This window comes from Trematomus bernacchii, unplaced genomic scaffold (genome assembly GCF_902827165.1).
Source record: "Trematomus bernacchii unplaced genomic scaffold, fTreBer1.1, whole genome shotgun sequence".
Taxonomy (NCBI): Eukaryota; Metazoa; Chordata; class Actinopteri; order Perciformes; family Nototheniidae; genus Trematomus; species Trematomus bernacchii.
The window spans coordinates 698,701-723,735 of NW_022987662.1; the positions used below are offsets into that span (position 1 = coordinate 698,701).

The following is a 25,035-nucleotide window of genomic DNA, read 5'->3' on the forward strand; positions in this document are numbered from 1 at the left end:
ACAATGTGTCTTTACTGTACACACACACAACCCCAGAGAGTGCGACTTTATGAATACAATCTATAACCCATACATCTCTTCACATTATACTGTAAACTATACAGTACAACTTCCACAATAAACATATCTCTGAGAATTTCTTATTTTTTTTCAAACACAACGTTTTTCAGGTCCTTGCACAGTTGTCTTGTTCAAACCATGCAACACACACTGTATCTCTGTGGTCTAATTGAATGTGTCCAGGTCTTCGTTGCATGTGTATCCATGCATTTGTATTTTTCTCACAGACGGCGGGTAATCACAGTCACTCGCTGTTACCACGCATATAGAATCTGTGTTTTTTTATTCATAGAAATATGCATTTAAATGCCATATGCGTACCATAGTGTTTCATCATTTTAATGTCCAGTGTCCATGTGTGAGTTTTTTCTTCATAGCCTCACAAATGTTCACATTCAGTGGTTGTAGTCCTGTCACGACTTCTCGGACACACACACAATGATTTGGTGTGCAGGCTATCGTGGTGCATTCACAGCCTCTCAATGTCTCTGTATTTCTTCCTCAGAATGGAGACCTGGTCCCTGAACAACACGGGGTCCAGCCTCATCTGGGAGTGCACCAGGGGCATGAAACCCAGCCAGTGAGAGAAGGCGTTCATGCAGGTCTGCCGCTGGGCGAAGTGGTCCGGGTCGGCCCAGCGAGACGACTTGGAGCCCTGCGTTCAGAGACACAGAGAGGGAGAGGGTGATTGTTAGCCAGAGGAATTCAGCTAAACAGATGCAGATGATACTTTTTTTTTTTTTTCACAGTCAAAGTCAACTTTATTGTCAATCTTTCAGTTTGTGTGTACAGACAGAGAGATCGAAATACCGTTTCCCACAATCCCGAATACAAAAATACAAATATATATACAAATATGTATATCCTATATATACACAATCAACAGACACATTTATACATATGCACACATTACTTATGGGACAATGGTGATCATCATGTGTTTGTACCCAATCATGACATTACAAATAAACAAGACATTCAAATGTTACTTAATGACCATCAGCTGTAAGAAAGTAAAAATGTACGAGGCAGCGCAAGAAGGAAATGTAGGATAATAAGGAATGCTTTAACACGTCATAAAGACCTGGTCAGCCCATAAAAGGCCTAAAGCTGATAAGCTATTTTGCAGCAGAACATACTAGCAGACTTATTTCTCCACCCTGGTATTTTAACTTGCTGGATTGTACATCATTTCATGCCAATAAGTACTTTGCTCAATGTAGAGGTACGACTAATTTAAACTACTGTAGGTGAAGAGCTAATGGCTAACATGCTAGCCAGCAAGCAACTAGCAACAGTACAAGGCTTTAAAGCTGATTTGACATTGTGGTCAAATCGTTAAATTACGGATCCGTCACCTAATCAGATTTTGCCCAGAAAACACTTTTTCTCATATTGGGAAAGAGACATTTGAAACTCAGCGGATATATTTTGTAGTACATAAACTTACCAGTACAACACTTGGAAAGCCCTTATTTAAATCATTAGCTCCTAAACGTTTTAAGCCCCCTAATAGCCAAATCTAGAGGTCATGTAAGTGTGCCCTGAGGGTTAAAATAAATGCTTTTGTGCTTGCTCTTAGAGACCATAGATGTCGTTGATGGTCACCAGAAGATCAGAAGAGCTGAAAGTCAAACTGTTATGGCTTCATACACCACTGAGCAATTCTCCTAGGAATGAATGAGGCCTGGCCTTTAACTCTTTATCCTGGAGATACTAGCTACCAAATCATCTTTCCAATTTCTCTGTACGAGGCTGTTAGATCCCCCCTGGCCTTCTATTCAATGGACTCTACATCATTTCTGTACTGATGAGGGAACAAAAGCTGTCCCTGATGGAACAATAAGTTCACCCAATTTATTAAAGAGACATACATCAAACCATTGACTCCTGTCACAAACATATCTGCTTACCATTCCTCTTTTCTGGTCTGATTATCACCAGACAAAGGAGGTTTAATGAGTAAGAGAAGCGAAAGAGTTAATAAACCACAATAGCTTACGTCATTTTGCAGCAGCACATAATAGCGGATTTCCCATTTTTCCCATCCTGTGCTATTGCGTTTGCTGGATTGTACTTCACTTACATTTTTTAACAAAAAACTCAAGGTAAAACAGGGTAAGTCATATTATAAAATGAAGTTATTTCAGGAGTGAATTATTTATTTAAAACAGCCATTTTGACGTGCGTTTGATTGGCTTATTAACCAGCGTTGAGAGAACTGATGACAGGCCTCTTGCAAAGACAGAGATTTGTGATGTTTCAGGGTCGTAGAGGAGTGCCTCCATGCTGGTGAAGCAGCTCCTTATCCTGGACAGCTTGTCTGAGCGTGGCAGGAGGTGTAGCTCATAGTAACACGTACTGTAGCTCCTGCTATTTGTTTTCACCACCTGCTTCTCCGGAGAGTCCAGGTTCATCACGCTGACAGGGCCGGTGGACCTGAGCAGCTGTTTCACTCTGCGGGAGTAGTTGTGGACACTTCAGCAAACAGCAGAACAGAAAGTCAAACTGGAAAACCAACGCTGAAGTTTCACAAAGTGTTGCTGCTTGCTTTGGCACTTTCTGGCTCCAGCTAGCAGGATGTGTAACTCACTCTGTCAGTACGGCCTGGGAGTTTTGCAGAGTGAAAAATGTTGCGGCTGATCGCAAATTGCACAACAGTCTCTTGTCATTGTTTGCTGCTTATTGGACAGCATGTCACCTTCCTTTATCCAGAAACAGAAGGACAGAGAGTCCTTGGTGAGAGGAGGGATGAACATCTCGAGACAAGCTTTCAACTGCTTTCAAATCTCTCTAAAAAACGAGAAGCATTGAATCTGTTGTTTCTTCAAGTTCACTATTTGTTTTACCTCATGTATCGCTTCAAAGTCAAAGTCAAAGTCAGCTTTATTGTCAATAATTCTACATGTTGTACATCCAGAAATATCGAAATATCGTTTCCCGCAGTCCTACAGTGTGACATATATACATAAAACAAAAAAACAAAAAGGGCCTAGATAAACATGGTATACATTAAACAAAACAAAGGGCCTAGATAACCGGGGTATACAGTTTAAAATGTCAATAATATAATTTAAGTGTTCAAAGTACAGTACTTGTCATGATACTATTAATTTGAATTGATTGAAGTGCAGTGCTTCGTGTTGGGATCCTGATCACCCTGTTGGTGTTGTTTTTTTAATTAAAAAAAAAGTATTCCAAAGTTTCTTGCTCTTCACAAATATAACAATTCATATTCAAAAAGTATTCCATGGTGTTTTCTAAAAGAGAAAATGTATGTTTGTTAGTTTTCACACAGCTGACGTTAAATCGACTGGACTTCTTTTTATGACTGCACATAGTCCCTTAGCAACGGTCTGTTCTCCTTAGCAGCAGTCTGTTACGAGAATTAACAGCCTCTGGAATGTACGAATTGACCAATCAGAATCGAGTATTCAAGTAAACCATGTTATTATTATTTGATAATTGCTCTTTTTGTATGTCTTTGTAAAGCACTCTGTAGATTGTTTTTGAAAAGTGCAATATAAATAAAGTATTATTAATTATTGTTGGTTAGCGATTGAAAGATTGCTGATGTATAAACTCAACACTAAAAAATATTCACCCCCAGATTTAGCCATCTGTCTTGTTTGAACACTTTCTTTAGCACACACACAGAACGGAGAGCTAGCAGACTGCGAGGAAATCACTATATTTTAAATGTATGTCACTGACTGCATCTTTATTTGAACATTTGAGCTTTGTGAAACTGGAGTACAGTACATCTAATGCATCGGCCCGTTATTGTATTCCTTTATCAGCTCTAAATCTGAATCTGTCCTCCAATCTGGATCGGCCAGAAGTTCAAAAGTTCCAGTAAGTTCCAGTTTCAGGAGGTCACTGAGATATGAGAGATCATTCACTGTAGATATTGGAATGGTGCGGTTGTTTCCCGTCAGGTGTGTCAGCATTTGAAGCTTTCTGCATATCAGCTGGACGACTCCGTGATGCTATCGTCTCCCGCTGCTGATATCTGATATGGACAGCAGGGAGGGAGGGGCTGGGTCCTCAAGAGGCTGCTGGGAGATGAGTTTGAGAGGGGGCAGTGGAGGGCAGCAGACCCTTTTATAAGCAGTGGCACAGGGGCGTGGAGCAGATTCATCCCGTGTGAAGGAGGAGGTACACAGGGTCAGGTGGAATAATGAAACTACAAAAATATTGAGTAGAAGAAAAGCTACGGCAATTTGAAACATGAAAATGCCCTTGAAAACCAAATGAATAAAACATGATGGGCCAAAAAATAACCGGCATTACTACGGTTGCTTTATAAAATATGATGGTGTATGGTTCCTAACATATTCCTCTACTTTACTTGGCAGGCAGTAACATTAACATTCAGCAATATCCCGCAAAATAATATATCAAAAATAAATTGCTTGTCGGATTTCTGTTGTTGTTTTTCTTTTCCTTTTACAGGGTTAAGAAAGGGGACGAGGGGACGAGGGGTGTTTCGGTTGAATTTGTGTGTTCATGTTAAATGTCAGAAAACGTTTATTCTACTTTTTTCAAAAAGTATTGAATTGACATCCAAAAGAAAGAAAGAAAGCGGGAGTGGAAAAGAGAGACGGAGTAAATCTAGGTCTGCCGTGCTGCCTTCACAATTAAGACATTAATCACTGAGTCCAAACTGCCGAGTCATCGTCCTGCCGGTGGTCAGGCCATCAATCAGACGCTGACATAGGGCTGGCCACACCAAGCATACACACACCCTTTCAAACACACACACACACACAACATGCACACATATATATATATGGATCTGGCAGAGAGAAGGTCAGGGCTGTTTGTAGCCTGAAGCTTCTCCACTATTCATTCAACATGAGGAGGTGAATCTCTTTCATCCTCTTTAATATTAGTAAAAAGGAACGTAAAACATATTAAAACCACCATTAGGCGCTCTTTAAGGTACCTAATGGACGTTTTAAACCACTAGTGTGTGTAGCAGTGTTTGGATAAAGTATCATGTCCATTTTGTTTATCTCACTCTACTAGAGGATGAAGCAGACATGATACATGTTCCTGCTGATGTTTAATACTATTCCACTGAATATCGAATGACAAGACAAATACATTTGCGAGCAAAAGACAGAGAGGGAAAACAACAACAATAGGAAGCAAGCAGTATGTGAACGAGCTGGTTTCACATGAATTATCGCCTCCAGGTTGCATGTCAACCAGTTAGGTTGCAGTAAACAATCATGTCTGTCCAGTGTCCACAATGTCATTATTTCATCAATTTACTCCTTTTGATATTTGTGTGAAATTGTCATGGTTAGCATTGGCATTCTTGAGTTATGACCAAAAACTTGCTTTTTTAGGTCACAAAAATCATTCTTCAAACTGGACTTTTGTGTCTACTTCAATTACATTTACTCCAGGCTTACCTACAAATATTGAAGGTGGATAAGAATGGAATTAATGGATGGAGTAAAGCTGTACCTGGCTCATCATGGTTTCCTTGTACTGCTTCTTCTGAGTGACTTTGATTGGCGGTTGCTTGGTAACAGCTGAAACCAGGAAGTTCATCAGGATGTCTTCGCAGTTCGCCATGCGGTCCACCATGGTCAGCAGGCTGGTGGGGACGTAGTGTGTGAACAGGTAGTGGTAGTATCTGACACACACACACACACACACACACACACACACACACACACACACACACACACACACACACACACACACACACACACACACACACACACACACACACACACACACACACACACACGTAAAGGGAATAAGACAGATGAGGTTAACTGTCTATTTAGTTCTTTTACAAAAGCTTCCGTTCTGTTCTGTTCTGTATGGCTGTTGTGCTGCACTCTCAGCAGTGTTTGAGCACTAGATCACTGTCAACGGTTTCCTCCCTGCCAAGGTCTGCTGTCCCCCGCTCTCACACACACACACACACACACACACACACACACACACACACACACACACACACACACAGTCATTTTCCACTTTTCCTCTTCACTCTCTGACTCGTTTTTTTTCTGATTTGCATTATGTTGCAAAAATAGTCAAATTTACAAAAACCTGGGCTAGTAGCCACTTTTAGTTACATTGACATTATTAGCAACTACAGAGACTTAACTTAGCACACTGAAAGATTGGCATTTTGATTCAGTTTCTATTTAGCCATTTACATTTCCTGCCATATGTTTTGAGGAATGCCTCTGCACCATATTGGTCATGACCTCTATATTTTTCTCTCTGGCTTTGTATCCCTACTGTGTTCTTGGCACAATGACAACATGTGAACCTATCTCTAGCTTTGACATCTGGAAACGGAAAAGCAGTTTTAATGCTTATGGATTATCAGAAATCATTTCAAAGGGACACAGACACATTAGATTAACCTATGGATTAACTTCAGCAGCGTTTTTATCGTGTTAATGCCATTGAAGACCACTTTGGAGAGACTACAGAGCCAAGGTAAAAATGTTAGCATTTTTAGCTACCTAGCGTCACCTGTTTTGATGTCCGTTTTTGCTTATAACGTCGCAAATACGTATGATTCAGTGGTAATGTCGGTGTCAATAGATTCTGTGTCACCTCACGATGTGAATCGATGTGTTGGATGTGGTGAAAAGATAAATAATAAGGTTTTGTGAGTGATCTTCGGTGCAGTAAGGTGTTAGCATTTTTCGCTCGTTGCTAATTCAGAGGCTCAGTGTTAGCATTGTGGGTTTTCTTTTGAAAAAAAAAAAAAAAAAGATCAGTTAGATGAGTTTCTTCCCGTTACATGGATATAAAACATTCATAGTTTTATTAAATGAACATGCCCTCAGACACTGTTTCCTGCAAGATGTTGCAGCAGTGCCCTGGTACCGGGGTCTCTCGGGCTTAACAGGTTAATAATATAAGCACAATGTATATTGCAAGTCTGACCTTGGGACGAGGCAGGTTATTGCTGTGATATATTCTGCAATGTATTCTTTGAATTGTGACTTCACGTGAGCTTATTTCTGCATCGAAAAAGCAAATAATTTAAACATATACATGTAGTTCATTGGATTCACCCTCTGCAATTAAGTGTTTTGGTTAAATTAAAGTCAAGTCTTGAATAATGACCTCATGTTTACTGTTGTTTTTTTAATGAATGATCAAAAGCAGCTGTCTCTCAGCAGGAGAACATGTGTATTGTGTACCTGTGGTAGAAAGCGGCCCCCGTGAGGACCATGGAGTAATCATTGGTCCATTTGGAGGTGTAGCCCCAGCGGGATCTGGAACCATCCCAGTAGTGGCTTCTCGCCGGATAACCAACGATACGCTCCGGAAAGCTTTGCCATACTCTAAATGCAAAATCCACCTGTGGGAGCACAAAAAATGTACAATGGAAAATAAAGAGGGTGATATTGTACGAGAAATTAAGATATGAGGCAAAAAAGATGGAGAAAAAGAGGGAGGAGAAGATGGGGTACGAACAAAAGGAAAGGAAAAGAGAGAAGGAATGTTAGGACAGCTTATTGAAAATACACAAAACATACTTCAGCCTTGCAGAAGAGATAAACCGATATCATTCAGATTTCAGAAAAGCTGTCTTCTGTTGTTAAGCCTGCAAAGCTGTCGTCAGAACCTCTCCGCCGCTTCACAGCCTGACATAAAGCATTTCAATTGGCATTGCAGTTTTGTTGGCAGCTTCCCACCCACCTGAGAAAGTCTTCCTTTAAATCAGATGTCCCTTTAGTATCTTAAACAGATTCCCTTTAAACTGTATGAAGTCAAAACTGTTATCCTCACTCTGAACCTGAATGAGCCTGACCTTATACAGTATAACTACTAATACTTAAAGGGGACCTATCATGCAAAATGTACTTTTGTACGTCTTTTATACATGAATATGTGTCCCCGGTGTTCCAGGGAACTCACCAAGTGTCAGAAAACACAACCCTCTCTATTTTCCTCCATACCCAAATCTCTAAAAAAGGGGCTGCAACGGATCTGATACAGACTGATCCAGATTTGAACACTTCTATGACGTCACAGAAGTGGCGCTACGGCTATTGGGCCAACTCCACCAATCAGGAGTTGACAGCCACGGCCATTGCCGTTCGAAAGCGCTGGAGACGCTGTAGTACATATGCCAGGCCAGTAGATGGTGCTGTTCTCACAGAATCAGCCCTTGCAAAAACAGGCCTAAAAAAGTGCAAATTGAGCAAAATGAGGCATGGCTAAAATGCATGATCTGTTTGGTATTTTGAAAAAAAAAAAGTATAAATATGCCTTATATAGGTATGGTCCTACACTATATTATTCAAATATAGCATGATAGGTCCACTTTAAAAAAGGTTTTCAAAATCTGTTTTAAAAAAGAAAAAAAAGGGAGTCAGAAAAACAAGATACCCCAACAGACTAAATCCAAAACATAAAAACTTCAATCTATACTACATTTAGGAAACTAAGTACTACAGGAGTAAAAAACGTAGCAAAGGAATAAGGTAACATATAAGACTAAATAAACGTGGTTCATGGTACAAACATAATAAAAAGTGTTTGGCTTGGAAACCGCTGGCTCTCTTGACCCTGCATGTGACAAGACAAACTGGCACAGGAAAAGGGGAGACGAGGACTATTCATAAAAGAGTTAATGGGACACATGTGAAACCAATCCAGAGTTGGGGCTGACAATAACATGGCAGGAAGTCAAGGGCTCTAAACGAGATGGGATGGTCATTTAAAAAATAAAACAGGAAGTGTAATGAAAGAGATTAGACATAAGTGACTTTTACTAAACACATGAAGAAGGTGTTCATCGTTTCTGGAGAAGCTTATTCTTCATCCTTCCATTGGTCTCTCTACCTGAGCACCTGGTGTCCTTGAAGAAGTTTGATCTACCTGAGAAGGATCCTCTTTAGAATTCAAAAACTCCACTGAGACAAGCAGACACACCTGAGAATAAGGGGATAAGCCCCTCATGAAACACAAGGTAATACACACACAAACACACACTACCCTCGAGAGACGGGGGAGAAAATGTATTACCAGACTGGTGGAGGTAGAGAGACGGGGGACGGGACGGGGGGGACGGGACGGGGGAGCGCAGGAAGTGGATGTTCTTTGGCGATACCTTGCGGCTTCTGTCATGAATCGCGTGAGCAATTACTGTAAAACGCCAGCGCTAAGCCGAGAGACAGGCTGGAGCTGCCATTCTAAGTGTGGACCCTGAGTGTGTGTGTGTGTGTGTGTGTGTGTGTGTGTGTGTGTGTGTGTGTGTGTGTGTGTGTGTGTGTGTATGTGTGTGTGTGTGTGTGTGTGTGTGTGTGTTTGTGTGTGGTTGTGTGTGTGTGTGCGTGTGTGTGTGTGTGTGTGTGTGAGATGTGTCAGATGTCTCCAAAGTTGTGTTGAAAGGATTAATGATATCATGCAAATATAATTTAGCCTACAGAGATTAAAAGGTTCTGTATAATGTGAAATGGCATGTGTGAGTGGATGTATGTGTGTGTGGGTGTGTGTGGGTGTGTGTGTGTGTGTGTGTGTGTGTGTGTGTGTGTGTGTGTGTGTGTGTGTGTGTGTGTGTGTGTGTGCAGTCATAATCTGTCTGTCTTAATTACGGTTTGAAAGAGAGGCTTGATACAGCTGAAGAATTCAAAGGAGGACCGAAAGTTGGACGGTCTGTGTGTGTGTGTGTGTGTGTGTGCGTGTGTGTGTGTGTGTGTGTGTGTGTGTGTGTGTATGTGTGTGTGTGTGTGTGTGTGTGTGTGTGTGTGTGTGTGTGTGTGTGTGTGTGTGTGTGTGCGAGCTTGTGTGTGTGCATCATACATACTAATAGATTCTACAAGGCCAGCATTGATCCGGGGAGCAGAGGGTCAATCCAGCAATAGATCTGTGACAAATCTCTCCCGACATTTGGGTTTAAGATGTCCGATGTTATCAGATGAAAATAAGCTACATCACGTTTTAAAGCCCCCGCCTCCCACCTCAGTATGTGGTCTTTCTCCAGTGTGTTTTACTAAGTTTTGTTTTCAATCTGTTTTTGATATCTTTATTATTTTTGCTCCATGTGAAGCAATGCCACTGGGATGTTTTCACTGTCATCTTCTATCTGATTCAGGGTGATAAAAGAGAAGAAAATGTGTCCTGCAGGTTTTGAGTGCTGAGGTTTCTCAGAGCTTTCTCACTGTGGTTCAGGATAACCAGCTGGGGTTTAAGGGCCTCACCGCGGCCACAACAACATCATTGGAACCATTTATAAATGTTCCTCTCTGTGGTGTGTGTGGTCTGAAGTGTTCCCTCACATTTATACAGAAAACTGTCATAAAACTCTGCTGTTTCTCTAGATTTTCTTTCATCGCTTGTTTTTGGCTCTTTTTGTGACAGATTTGAATTCCTTTGTATCATCTAGAAGTACAGATTCAGGGTGAAACTGTTCATGCTTCTCGACGCTAAATTAATTCTTTCATTTTGCACTTGCAGGAATCAAGTCTTTACTGCCTTCTGTACACTTGGATCATGTGGAAAATGCATCCTCAATAACCTTACCACATTAAACTTGCAATAAAATACAACATATATGTTAAAACAGCAGTAATATTAAACCAAGAGCATCAGAATCACTGAGCAGAATCTAAAAACTAAAAACTTCCTACACCAATGCTGCCAAAATCCTGCAAAATCCCTTAAAGGTGGGGTAGGTAAGTTTGAGAAACCGGCTCGAGATACACTTTTTGTTATATTCCATGGAATGCTCTTAACATCCCGATAGCAATGAATATCTTAAGTGCTTTGACAAAAAATCCATAAAAAAATGTCATCTGTGGAAGCTGTAATACTGTAAAAAGTACGACCAATCATTTTAGCCGGCCCGGCTAAAATAACTGGATGGCCTACCTGCCTGTCAGCCTTCCATCTGTGCACAAACTTATCTCGTGCCCTCATTGGTCATGTGCGCGTTCGTGTGTGTTGGAGGAGGGGCTCTCTAAGGAAGTGGCAGATTTTTTCCGGTTGTGTATTTTCAAATTCTAGCGCACTCGAGCTGGTTTCTCCAAAATTACATACCCCACCTTTAAATGAAAGAGGATTACAATTGAGCCATTTCTGTCGAATAACTTTTTCCACATCCACCATATTGGAAATGTCTTCCAAAGGGCATAAAGCAGCACCATGCATGGCCGCCCAATCAGAGACAAAAGCTTCGTCAGGTTTCTTTCGCCGTATTCCTTCCACTAATCTCTCTTCATGGAATAATCATACATTTAATGAGCTGAAACAATGTAATTATGGAATTGGCACAGCCATTCTTCCATTGATGTATTGTAATATGAAAAGTCCTATTAAAAGTGTAATGTTCCCTCTTGCACATTTTCACTCACTTGACATATTTCATCTCCATTCAATAAATCCCCTCACCATGTTTAAAAGGGCAATTAGAGGAACGGGTTAGTGAGCACAGCAAAATATCCCCTCCACTTCCCCTTTATGATTCCTCTCCCTCCCTCTCTGCCTAATATCTTCTTCTTCCTCTCGTTTCATAAAACAAGCCGTGAGCCCATAAAAGTTTAGTTGTACAAACTCGCTCGTATTGCTGTGCCACACATTGTGTTGCCATAAAGTGTAATTGTGATCCCGCCAGCGTAGAAAAGGTGAGCATTGACTCGCTCCCCATCAATAAAACATCTCAGAGTTTAAATATATATTGGATCTCTTGGGCTCATTGGCCCTCACAATCCATTATGGATCGCATCTTTTACTCGCAGACAAGCCGGGAAGAAACCAGGTCGCCACTTCTAATGACTTTTCAATTCAGAGTCACACATTTAGCATCACGAATGAGCTGTTTCTGATCATTTGTATCGTGTTATGGAGGTTCATTCTGGGTTATGTGTTTCTCATCCGTGTTAACGCAAATGTGGACATCGAATAAAAGATGGGGATTATAGATAAAAAAAGTGGTTGAATTTCTAATCTATAGGTAAGGTAAGAACATAGATACTGAGTCTTATACTTGAAGATTAACTCAGTACATAGAGTAGAAAGGTTACACATATTTGGTAGATAAACAATTTGACAACAACCTAACTTAAGCACCATAGCTGCTTTGAATGAACTATTACAGATACTTTTAAAGAGGCCCTTTTATGCTTTTTGGGTTTACCCTTTCCTGTAGTGTGTTATAGGTTTTAGTGCATGTAAATGGTCTGCAAAGGCTCAAATCTCTGTGTTCCCTCTAGAAGGAGTGTCTACACTCACACTCAAGCTTCTATTGGCTCGTGCTCCATCACATTGTACGTGATAGGCTAAGGAGCGTCAAATCTCTAAGTGGTTGACCAATCACAACAGAGCCGGGCCAGCTAACCAATCAGAGCAGACTGGGCTCTGGTCTCAGACAGAGGGTGAAAAGAGGTGCTGCAGCACAGGCAGCATGAGAAAAATAAAGAGCTTTTTGAACATTAAAGCATGGAGACATGTCCCAGTAGAGACACTACATACTGATATACACCTGAACATCAGCAGGAGAGGACTCTTTAAAGTAGAGACACTACATACTGATATACACCTGAACATCAGCAGGAGAGGACTCTTTAAAGTAGAGACACTACATACTGATATACACCTGAACATCAGCAGGAGAGGACTCTTTAAAGTAGAGACACTACATACTGATATACACCTGAACATCAGCAGGAGAGGACTCTTTAAAGTAGAGACACTACATACTGATATACACCTGAACATCAGCAGGAGAGGACTCTTTAAAGTAGAGACACTACATACTGATATACACCTGAACATCAGCAGGAGAGGACTCTTTAAAGTAGAGACACTACATACTGATATACACCTGAACATCAGCAGGAGAGGACTCTTTAAAGTAGAGACACTACATACTGATATACACCTGAACATCAGCAGGAGAGGACTCTTTAAAGTAGAGACACTACATACTGATATACACCTGAACATCAGCAGGAGAGGACTCTTTAAAGTAGAGACACTACATACTGATATACACCTGAACATCAGCAGGAGAGGACTCTTTAAAGTAGAGACACTACATACTGATATACACCTGAACATCAGCAGGAGAGGACTCTTTAAAGTAGAGACACTACATACTGATATACACCTGAACATCAGCAGGAGAGGACTCTTTAAAGTAGAGACACTACATACTGATATACACCTGAACATCAGCAGGAGAAGACTCTTTAAAGTAGAGACACTACATACTGATATACACCTGAACATCAGCAGGAGAGGACTCTTTAAAGTAGAGACACTACATGCTGATATACACCTGAACATCAGCAGGAGAGGACTCTTTAAAGTAGAGACACTACATACTGATATACACCTGAACATCAGCAGGAGAGGACTCTTTAAAGTAGAGACACTACATACTGATATACACCTGAACATCAGCAGGAGAGGACTCTTTAAAGTAGAGACACTACATACTGATATACACCTGAACATCAGCAGGAGAGGACTCTTTAAAGTAGAGACACTACATACTGATATGAACCTGGAAAGTTGCATAATGTCCTCTTTAAGTGTAGCACTTATGTTGGTCTGGTCTACCAGTGTGCGTCCACCATTTATTTTCAAGTTTCACTTCTTTCCAATCCTTAAGAAGCAAACCACAAACTCTTCTAACATGTCAAAGCTTTGATTAAAAAGGGGAATAGAAACATTATTTCTTCTCTTGACAATGCTTGAGACAATTCACTGGTTTCTAATTTGTTCTAAAACACAGTGTCAGTGTAACAAACCGCTGGCGTGTGTCCCATCCTCTCTGGTAAGTAACAAGTGAGACTTTAATCAAAGAGGTGCTCTGTGTTTTGACAGTGTAATGATACAGACACAGAGGTAATAGCTCTCGTAAAACTCCTGACACGGTGAAAGCACTTTGTTTTTCATTATACCCTTTTCAATGCTGCGCTAGTCTCCTGTCCTTATTTCCTTTTTTCTTGATTTCCATTTGATGTCTATCTTTTTCTGCTTTTATATTCCCCTTTCCTTTGCTTTTATTTTCACCTTGCACTTTTTTTTCTCTGATATTTCCCTTATTCCCTACACACTTTTCTTCTTTTCTTTCCTTCCTAACTTCTTTCTCTCCTCTCCTTTTCCCTTTCCTACTGGTTAAGTTAGATCAAATCAACATTATCTTAACAGTATCGATCCTATTACAACACATCACATTTCATGTAATTAAGACTGGGTCTCGAGCATCATGTTAACAGGGTAATTCATTGCATTTTTCCCACTATGCTTTGTATTTTAAATCTGTAGTTGCACTTTGTTGCGTTGTTAAACTTCCCATTCATCCTACTTGGTTTAATTTCATCTGCTGCATGTGAAATGTTCCCTTTAAAGGCAAAGCACATTTTCTTCCTATAGTTCAGTGGCCACTGCAATGATTGGCAATTCATTTGTAATGAATGGCATTCATGATTGTGCGTTGACTGACTGCCTCATTTCAGGAAGGATCGATACGGTGTTAAGACATCACCACCTTTTGCCACAGGCTGACATAAAGCCATGCAGACTGCAGCTGGTTATAAAAACACTGCCAGAAGCGTTTAGTTGGTGGAGTTATTCAAAATGTTGAGATCCCTTGACATGCAGTCACCAAAGTAAAATAAAAAAATGGTATATTTCTGTTACTGCCGATTTGCACACTACACACTGCAAAGTTAGTTATCAGATATATTGAAGCTTTTTGGGAAAGTTTAAACTCTATGAACGGCAATGTACATGTAAGCAGTGTAGCAACTGTGTTTACATATAGTCCTAATACCAAATTATTTTCTCTTGTGATGTCAAAAGTGACGTATGTACAGTATATAGCATGAAGGCTAGGCTAATTAGCCAAACAGGGTCACACATTTTAGGATTAGATATAACACTCAGATTGTAGGGTGTTGAGGTCTCCATATTAGGTTGAATACTTAAAAATAAAGTTAATTATAATCAAATATAATCAAATATATTCTTGTATAACCCACAATGACAATGCATTATATTTGATGTTTTTCTATAATCACAGTATATTCAAAGCACAAGGGGTTGGTTAAGTTGAGTTTAGAATCCTGTTAGAGTGTATTGGTGTCACTAATAAAAGAGGGGGGACATTTGTCTTCACTCACAGCTGGCTGTGCACAGGGAGGGGCCCTGACTTGTGGAAAAATACTGAGGCCCAAAATGTGTTTTTGCCATAGCCATAGAATATGTCTGGACATGTCCAGTCCTGCACATCAGAGGCCATGCCCTGTTTCCACAAATATGGGTATGGAGGAGGTGTCTTTAGGTTTTTCTGTCCTGTTTTGAGCATAAAAACACTAGCTGAGAGGGGGGGGGTTTCCACTGGTAAACTCTCGCCCTGGTAAGGTCCTCTCAACTTTGGTAAGGTCTCTCGAATTGAATTGTTGAATGCTGAGTGAATTGTTGAATGAAAGTTTAAAACTGTTAGATCCCACTGACCATTTATGAGGAACTGCCTCTGAATGTTGTCGGACTCTAGGTTTGAATGCGTAGCACCCGCGATTCATGAGGAGTTTCCTCTGGGTTGTGTCGGAATTATTACTGACCATTTTTGGGGAACTGCCTCTAAATGTTTTCGGACTCTAGGTGAGAATGAATAGACCCGCGATTTATGAGGAGATTCCTCTGGGTTGTGTCGGAAGACTTTAATGTAAAAACTGAATTGGGCAGTTGAAGTTATAATTTAGTGTAATAAATGTAAAACTGTGAATTGAGGTTTCATATGAGTAATTGACCACAGCATGAAATATTCTGTATGATTGTCATGTTGTAAAGAGAGAAGGTGAAACCCTGTACAAGTGTGGACCAATTTTTCTTCAAATAAACTGATCCCACCCTCTGAAATGGGACAACTTAAAATAAATCTGCGCTATCCTCTCCTGCTTAAGGTAAGATTGCACAACTGCCACACTCACACTTAGGTAGGGCCACATCTCATTACTGATATCAAAAATCCTTCGGGATCGCTTAAACAGATTTAGCGGGTCGTCTGAATTGAAACAGCAGTTAATTGAACCTGGTTCTTCAGGAGTTAGTAGAGGTGAGATCTTGCTGACGTTGGTGGATCTGAGCCAAGCAGTAAACTTACATGGACTCAATAGCTTCTGTTAGGTCAATTAGTAGGTCTGAGTAATTTGCCGGAATAAATTAACAGCCCTCCCAACTCCGACAAGGGTTAATGTAATGCGCCAGACATACAACTTATAAGAAATATATCAATTATGTTGCCATCAAGACAAATGTAATCAGAAGTCAGCTGCAAACATTAAAAAGTCAGTTAGAAACAGCTAACATGGAGCTAACATTAGCTTAATTATCAAGCTACCAACATGTTATAAAATCGGCCAACAACAGGTAACATTCAGCATTTCAATTGATAGTTGCTAGCAGGAAATGCATGAATGCGTGCTTTTGTCTCCCTCTGTCTGAATTCAAAGACCTATTGTTTAAAATGTAGACTGTAAATATCCAGAAGTAGTGCTACCATTGTAAGCATTTAAGGTGCATAATATGTTCTTTGCGAGAACATAAACCTTTACAGTGCCATTTCAGTTAAGAATATAGTGTATATCCTGAATGCTTTTAGGCAGGCAGCCATGATACACTGTTTTGTTCACTTATCTGCTTGGTGAGTAATTGAGTAAACCAGATAATGGTGTTTAGTTGGCCTTGTGTCATGGGATTGTGGCCGTCACACCTCATTTTGTTGAGTAGGCATCAGTGTCTCAGCTCAGCAGTTCCTTAAGCGCCAACGTTGTGCCAATTGGTTTACATTTCACCAGCCACTCACCTCATTTGTGGAGAGAACCGAGTCTTCATCCAGACTGAGAACGGCATCAGTGAGGATGACGTCGTGGGGGAAAAAACGACTGCTCATCGTCTGGAGAAACAGAAGAAAAGCAGACAATATTATTGTAAATCAACATTATTGTCCCATCAAAAGCAACATGAGTTTTATTTTTGTACTGGTATGTGGCATCACAAAAACTGACCTGTAGGCATTTATTTTTGTGTGATTTAGCTTAAAGGGGACCTATCATGCAAAATGCACTTTTGTACGTCTTTTATACATGAATATGTGTCCCCGGTGTTCCAGGGAACTCACCAAGTGTCAGAAAACACAACCCTCTCTATTTTCCTCCATACCCAAATCTCTAAAAAAGGGGCTGCAACGGATCTGATAAAAACTGATCCAGATTTGAACACTGTCCTGACGTCAGGACGGTGGCGCTACGGCTATTGGGCCAACTCCACCAATCAGGAGGAGACAGCAACGGCCATTGCCGTTCGAAAGCGCTGGAGACGCTGTAGTACATATGTCAGGCCTGTAGATGGTGCTGTTCTCACAGAATCAGCCCTTGCAAAAACAGAGCTATAAATTGTCAAATTGAGCGAAATGAGGCATGGCTAAAATGCATGATCTGTTTGGTATTTTGCAAAAAAAAAAGTATAAATATGCCTTATATAGGTATGGTCCTACACTATATTATTCAAATATAGCATGATTGGTCCACTTTAATTTTAATGTTTTTTTAACCTGTTCCACTCTGAGCCTGTTTTTCAGGTCTCAGGCTCGAAAATGACATTCCCAGAACAAATGACCATATCTTCCCTTCTAAAAGGGTTAAATTAATAATCTTTTCTCAAAGTAATGATAAACCTGTGAGTTGGATGTAGAAGTGTCAGAATCAATATAAATGTTTTTTATTTTAAAGAAAATTCAGATTTTACATAGTAAAAAACTGTAAATTATAGTGTCCGTCCAAAAATTATTTTTTACAGATAGTGAAAACTACCCTTGGATGATGGGTTAGTAGACTAAAAGCTTTAGGAATCCAAAGTACAACATATAATAAGTACCCTGTATCAAGATTGATGCAAAACAAGTGAAATTTGACCTTTTTAGAGAGATTTAGCCAAAAACTGGGCCATCTGGGGTCATTTGGGTGGATTTGACCTATCTCTGGCCCCCCTTGCTCGATCTGGTTGGTTGACATACCCTTGTGACCGTTAGAGCCAATAGAATCGAAGGAGGATACCTACATAGACACACATTGTAAAGAAAAAATGTTGCCGCTTCGCGTGTGGAAAGCGAAACTAAACTGGAGGAATGTCTCCTTCTGGAGTTTGGAAACTAAAACGCAGTTGTATTGCTTATGGATTATCAGAAATAATTTCAAAGAAGGCACAGACACATAGGATGAACCTATGGATTAACTGCAGCATCGTTTTTTTATCGTTTTAATGCCATTGAAGACCACTTTTGACCAAGGTAAGCCATATTTATATGTTTAGCTTCTTGGCTCCACATGTGATGATGTACGCTTTCGTTGATAGCGTCGCGAATGTTTATCACTGAGTGTTGAGGTGGGCACCGTTAGATTCAGTGTCTCCAGGACACCAAAAAATAGTGTTTGGTTGTGCATCTAGGATAAGTAATAAGGGAGTTCTGAGTGAGTTTATGTGCGTTTGTCGGTCCCGTTTTTTCGATCGAGGCTAATTCAGAGGCTGAGTGCTAGCATTGTGGGTTTTTTTTTGAAAAAAAAAATTAAAAAGATCAGTTAGCTGAGTTTCTTCCCGTTACATGGATATAACACATTCATAGTTTTATTCAATATTAAGATTCCTTAGACGTTGTTTCCTGCAAATGACGCGTTTATCCGCCCGGTACCGGGGGGAAGGCGTGAAACAGGTTAAAATACTTTTTGGGTCATTTTATGCTTTTATATGAGTGATGACAAGAAACAAAAAAGAGGGGTCAGGCCTGGTCCGTTTTTAACCCAATATCCATGTTTTTCTTAGTCTAATTTGAAAGGTTATCAGTATGGAAGTATGGAAAATAAAGGCAAAGAGAAAAGACTAATGACAAAATCTGTTGTTTCACTCCCTGCTGTGTCGATCTTTGAGCTGCACTAATAGGTTTCTTGTGAGTCTTTATCAATTCTCCGCCTAACAGAAAGTGTAGTAGACCTTCATCCATCGGCCAAAAAGAGGGCTGATGATGCTGTTATTGACTTTTAATTAAGTGTGAATTATTGAGCTGTTGAGTAGAAGAGGAAGAAACAGATTTTAACAATTTGGAACTCCAGCAAATTCACAACTCATTATCACACAAACTCTGTATCACACTGGTTACTGTTTGTGATTCCTCTGATCATAATCATTTGATAAACTTTGAGTTGCTTTTAGAGATTCAGATTATAAGATATTACAAAATATAATTCAACTAATAAATAAAGATTGACATATCATTTTAGGTTAAGACTTCCAGTAGCAGAATACAAAGTAATTCAAATCAGCACCAACTTTACAATCTGTGATAGAGACATTATTATATAAATCTTAATCCCGAATTTTCATTTATTACACAGTTTAGTTGGATACTTGATTTAAATTTTCCAGTGACGTTTACAATTTAGTATTTCTCCATTTACTTAAAAATCGGAGTACTTCTTATACCTCTGATGGGCAGTGGTTTGACGGGTTTAATTTCAGTCAACTGAGTCTAAAGATATACATTTATGTTCTGTAATCAAATAATGATCCCAAATATGCAGCAGATTTGATTTCAGGGTCCCATCTCGTGTCCAGTTGATGTTGATTTATTAGTAGTTGAGAATTCTCATTCACTGCTGACCTGAAGTTAAGTTATGCACTTCAAAAATGTTAATGGCTGTCTTCTTTACAAGGTAAAAGATGAAATATTATCTCACTGTATCTCACATGTACAGTAGTTGTAACGGTCTGAATAAATCTCCCTTAAATTGGGAAGAAAACCTTTAAAATCGTAATTATCTTGGTCAATAAGGTTTAATTTAAAGTCATGACCGAAAGAACGAGATCGCGGATACAAGCGGCCGAGATGGGTTTTCTCCGCAGGGTGGCTGGTGTCTCCCTTAGGGATAAGGTGAGAAGTTCAGTCATCCAGGAGGGACTCTGAGTTGAACCGCTCCTCCTCCGTGTCGAAAGGAGCGAGTTGAGGCGGTTCGGGCACCTAGTAAGGATGCCACCTCGGCGCCTCCCTATGAGGTGTTCCAGGCACGTCCAGCTGGGAGGAGACCGAGGGGTAGACCTAGGACCAGGTGGAGGGATTATCTCTCTTAGCTGGCCTGGGAGCGCCTTGGGATCCCCCAGTCAGAGCTGGTCGATGTGGCCAGGGAAAGGAACGTTTGGGGCTCTCTGCTGGAACTGCTACCTCCGCGACCCGACCACGGATAAGCGGGAGAAGATGGATGGATGGATGGAACAAAGGTTTAATGTAATTGAAATTGACCTCGATATTAACTACTGTCACAGCAGTGACGTTTAACACAGATTCACTGTCCTAAATAAAGTAGATTGAATTTACACCACAGGGGAAATATTAAGCAGCTTATTTAGCATTTTCAAGTTAATAATGTCTACTTCCATTTCAGCCTAATCAGCCAATGGATGCCGACTCATCAAGAAATTAGGCGTAACATCAAATGAATTTGAGCGCAAAACCCTTCAATTATTTGGGAGTGCCACATAAAATAAATAAAAAAACTGCATTAAATCAGTGCTTAGAGTGAGAAGTGTTGGCAGATAATATATTTTATTTGGATGGATGCCATACAGTATAATCAGCAGGCAGGTAATTAGTTCAGTTAGGATGGTGGTCATGGTAGTGTCACAGTCCTCAGCTTTCCTGCACACACCATTGCAGTGTAATTGGCTTAACTAAATGAGATACTTGCCGGATAATAAACTGCATTCAGGCTGGACTAATGATCTAAATTAAATACATATTTGTGGAAAATAAAAATACCTAAAAATACAAAATATGGCAATAACATTATCATTGGCCTGGTTTTTTTCCAATTTGGTCGAGATTGAAATATCTCAATAATTTTTGGACGCATTAACATGAAATTTGGTACAGAAATCTTTTGTGTCCATATATGAATCCAAATTACTTTAATGATCTCCTTTCTTTTCCTCAAGTAGCAAAGGTAGGGCAAAACTATTCACTTATTATTTGAAACAACAACATTTGGTAGAGACATTCACCTTTTACTCAGGATAAAATGTAAATAACTTGGGTCATCCCTTACATTTCTGAGTGCCATCGTCAGGTCGAAACTCACATTTTTCCAACAATTATGTTTAAAATGTGCAAACCTAATGACGTTTATAGCAACTTTGGCAAATGTCTGCATGCTAAAACAATAAACTAAGAAGGTTTAAATGGAAAACATACCTTTTTTAACATCATAGCATGTACAAGTAGTGTAGAAATATGAACCTGAACATGATTTCTACCTGTGCACATACAGACAGACACTGCCCCCCCCCCTCCCTCTGGCTGGTGTCGATGGTTTTCTGCCTCCGGACCGAGATAAGATCCCAGTTCAATGGTCTGAGCCTTATCTTAGTCTTCCACCCATTTCCTCTCTTTATATTTGCCGTGACTCCTCTTACTTCAAGGGGAGTCTTTGGAGATATCCGTTCCGTCTTAATGTCCCCGATACGTCTACAAATTACTGCTAAGAGTCAAAGATCACACTCCTTGTTGTTAACCACCAACTATGTGCAATATGTGCAATATATATACCGGTATATGCCGTTAAAAACTGTGCAATATATACCTGGCTGCTAAATCCTCAGAACTGTTACAGGATGTGTTTTTTGTAAATTGTGTAACCTTTTTTATTATAATTTATTTGTATCTTTAATATTTTTTTTATGCATGCTACTTAGGTCAGCGGTTCCCAACCTGTGGGCCGCGGCCCCTTAGTGGTCCACGAAAGCATTGCAAGTGGGCCGCCAAATAATTTGCAAAACATTATGATTTGTGTGGAAACATTTCATTATTAAGATTTTGAGATTTTAACCTCTTTTCCTTTTTCTTTCTTAATCCTCTTTAGCAACGGTCATTACAGTCCTTGACAGCGGTCTGTACTACTGGATTAACAACGTGTCACATGTTCTGAATTGACCAATCAAAATTGAGTATTCAACTAAACCGTGTAATAAAAATGTCTGTTTGTTACTGATGGCCAGCTCCTTTTTTAATTACAGGCTATATGCAGGAATCCTGAAGTCAAATGTAAGACCTTTTAAGACCTTTTTTAAGACCCTTTCCATACATTTTAAGACCTCATCGCCACTTTGAGTTTTAACCGGTTACATTGGCGACACACTTTACCTCACATTTACTATATACAGTATTGATTGTCCTTCCTCCTTATCTTCCAACCATTTGGACGCAAACTTGCATTTCCCCATAACGATGTTGTTATCAAGCAGTGAGCGTGCGATGTCCTGTTCAGATGACGTCAAATCCAACGGGATGCCATAAATAAACTACACAGAATCACACTACACACCTACGCAATGATTACATTCAGGCTAACTGTAGAATACAACCTCTTTGGACAATTTATATACTTATTGAAAACAAGCTACAAAATGTAATACCTTGGGAAATGCCGTTTAATACTTTTTAATAGCCTTAATTTTCACTAAATTGATTTATCAACTTTTAATACTTTGTAAGACCCCGCGGACACCCTGAATTAAAATAAAAAGTACTCTGAGAACTTTATTTAGCCTCCGTATTGTTTATGGTTGAATGTGGGCCCTTGAACATTTTTTAGATTCTTAAGTGGGCCCTGAGTTGAAAAAGGTTTGGAACCGCTGACTTAGGTAACATTAAGCTGTCTTTGGCTCTTTTCTGCTGTAACAATGTACATTTCCCCTCTGTGGGACTAATAAAAGTATTCTGATTCTGATGCTGAGATCACATCTTTATCTAAAACAAGTGAAACAACAACATTTGAAAACTGTGGTTGTTAATACAATACTCATCCTACTATAACTGGATGAAGCCTATTGGACAGTGTTTACAGTCAATACATTGGAAACTAAATTATATTTCGAGGTCAACACAAGACTATCAATTCACCCCTGCCCTGACCCTCTGTCCAATCACGCTTTGACATATGGTCCAACTTCACCTTTGAACTCTTCATTTTAATGCTCCTTTGGTATAATTTAAATGCACACCTAAGGATTCAGGATCAATGCTTAAGATTTACTTATCAATATTACATTCTGGTTGTGAGGGCAACACATGCAATACTGCAAAGTGATGGATGAAGGTGAGATATAGTCGACATATTAACAGTGAAAGTGGGGAGTCCTTCGATCATATATTGATGTGAGGGTCTTAAATGCAAAGCAAGCAGGACCTCACTTATACATGTAGCAAGGCCACGCTGAACGACCTAATCCACATGATTCATATTTCCTGTGTGCTCAAATGGTAAGTAATTAATTTAAACTTATGCAATCCTGAACAATGAGGAGGCTTCGACCCCTTCAAAATGCCCCCAGTGCAAACTATAACTAAATGTTGGTTGTGTACAAATATTGACAGCAAACAAGAACATGAAGGATCAGAAACATATGAGATATCAGGGTTATCATGTATTTTGTTCATAATTCATCTTTCAAAGCTTGTAAATATATTTAAAGTAAGTTTAAAACTCAAGTAAGGTCAATGTTACCTGCATATGCAACCATCTCTAGAATTAAAAAGTTCCTGGCCAACACAAAACGGAAAAAATCCTGCCTCTGACCAATTAACCATTTATTTTTGTATGCCATGATGGACAAGCAACCTATTTTCTCATTGGTGTGAGGACTTGTGAGACAGTATTGAAATGGATTAAAGAGTACATTATGATATTTTATGGAAAGAGTGGAAGCAAACAGAATCACAGTATGGAGACAGTTTGGAGCTAAAAGCTTTCTGATGGAGCGTATCCACTCAGCATCACACTCAGAACAAACAGTAAATTACTCAGCTGCTGCGCTCCGTTGAGGCAGATTGGGGACTTTCTATGTGTGTGTGTGTGTGTGTGTGTGTGTGTGTGTGTGTGTGTGTGTGTGTGTGTGTGTGTAGTTATTATGGTGGAAACAAACACAGAGAGTGTTTAGTGGGAAAACACTGAAGAGCATCTGTCTGGGCTCTACGACAATATACCACATGACTAATTATAGGACCATAGATGCTGTTGGGTACCGTCACACACACACACACACACACACACACACACACACACACACACACACACACACACACACACACACACACACACACACACACACACACACACACACACACACACACACACACACACACACACACACACACACACACACACACACACACACACACACACACACACACACACAGGTTTTATTGTCGCCAGTGGAAACATTGTTCCAGTGTTTCAATGGGGAAACATTTACATGAACACAAACAGAAGCAATTAGAAGGCAAAGCGTTGGGATTAGATGGCGAGAGAAGAGGTTGGTGTGTGTGTTCAGTGAGGGATCAAATGAGAATGTGTTTATTTTTAGGAAGTAGCTCAATTGTTTAAATGCGAGTGTAAATGAGTAAAACGAGAAACGCAAGACAATGGTAAGTGTTGCTAACAGTTTTGAGTGCATATATTGAATGTGCATGTTTGTTTGTGAGGACAGAATATTATCTCAGATTACTGCAAATGAGAAGAATCCCAACAAAGTCACACTGCTCGCTTCTCTCTATTAGCTGACAATCAAAAGTCGCTTAAATGTCACCATCAAGAGTCTATTTTATAACTCAAACACGTTTTTTCCAGTTAAGTATCATTTTGAAATATTTGTACTGTATCTGACTATCTTAAAAAGGACATATTATGCTCATTTTCAGGTTCTTGTTTGTATTCTGGGACATGTCTCCGTGCTTTAATGTTCAAAAAGCTCTTTATTTTTCTCATACTGCCTGTGTTGCAGCACCTCTTTTCACCCTCTGTCTGAAACCAGAGCCCAGTCTGCTCTGATTGGTTAGCTGGCCGGCTCTGTTGTGATTGGTTACCCGCTTAGAGATGTCCCGCCCCTTCGTCTATCATGTACAACGCTAGCCATTAGTGTTGC

General features: G+C 39.9%; 1 protein-coding gene across 1 annotated transcript in view; it reads right to left on the reverse strand.

The window, feature by feature from the left end:
* Nucleotides 1–290: 290 nt before the first annotated feature.
* The window catches only part of LOC117486878 (exostosin-1), a 308,682-nt gene continuing 283,937 nt past the window's right edge, over nucleotides 291–25,035 (reverse strand). The window contains exons 10-13 of the mRNA XM_034135461.1: nucleotides 16,877–16,966; nucleotides 7,254–7,414; nucleotides 5,539–5,710; nucleotides 291–715 (exon numbers count right to left, since the gene is read on the reverse strand). Coding sequence (XP_033991352.1) covers nucleotides 530–715; nucleotides 5,539–5,710; nucleotides 7,254–7,414; nucleotides 16,877–16,966 — 609 coding nt within the window. The 3' untranslated portion in view covers nucleotides 291–529. The remainder of the gene's footprint in view (nucleotides 716–5,538; nucleotides 5,711–7,253; nucleotides 7,415–16,876; nucleotides 16,967–25,035) is intronic.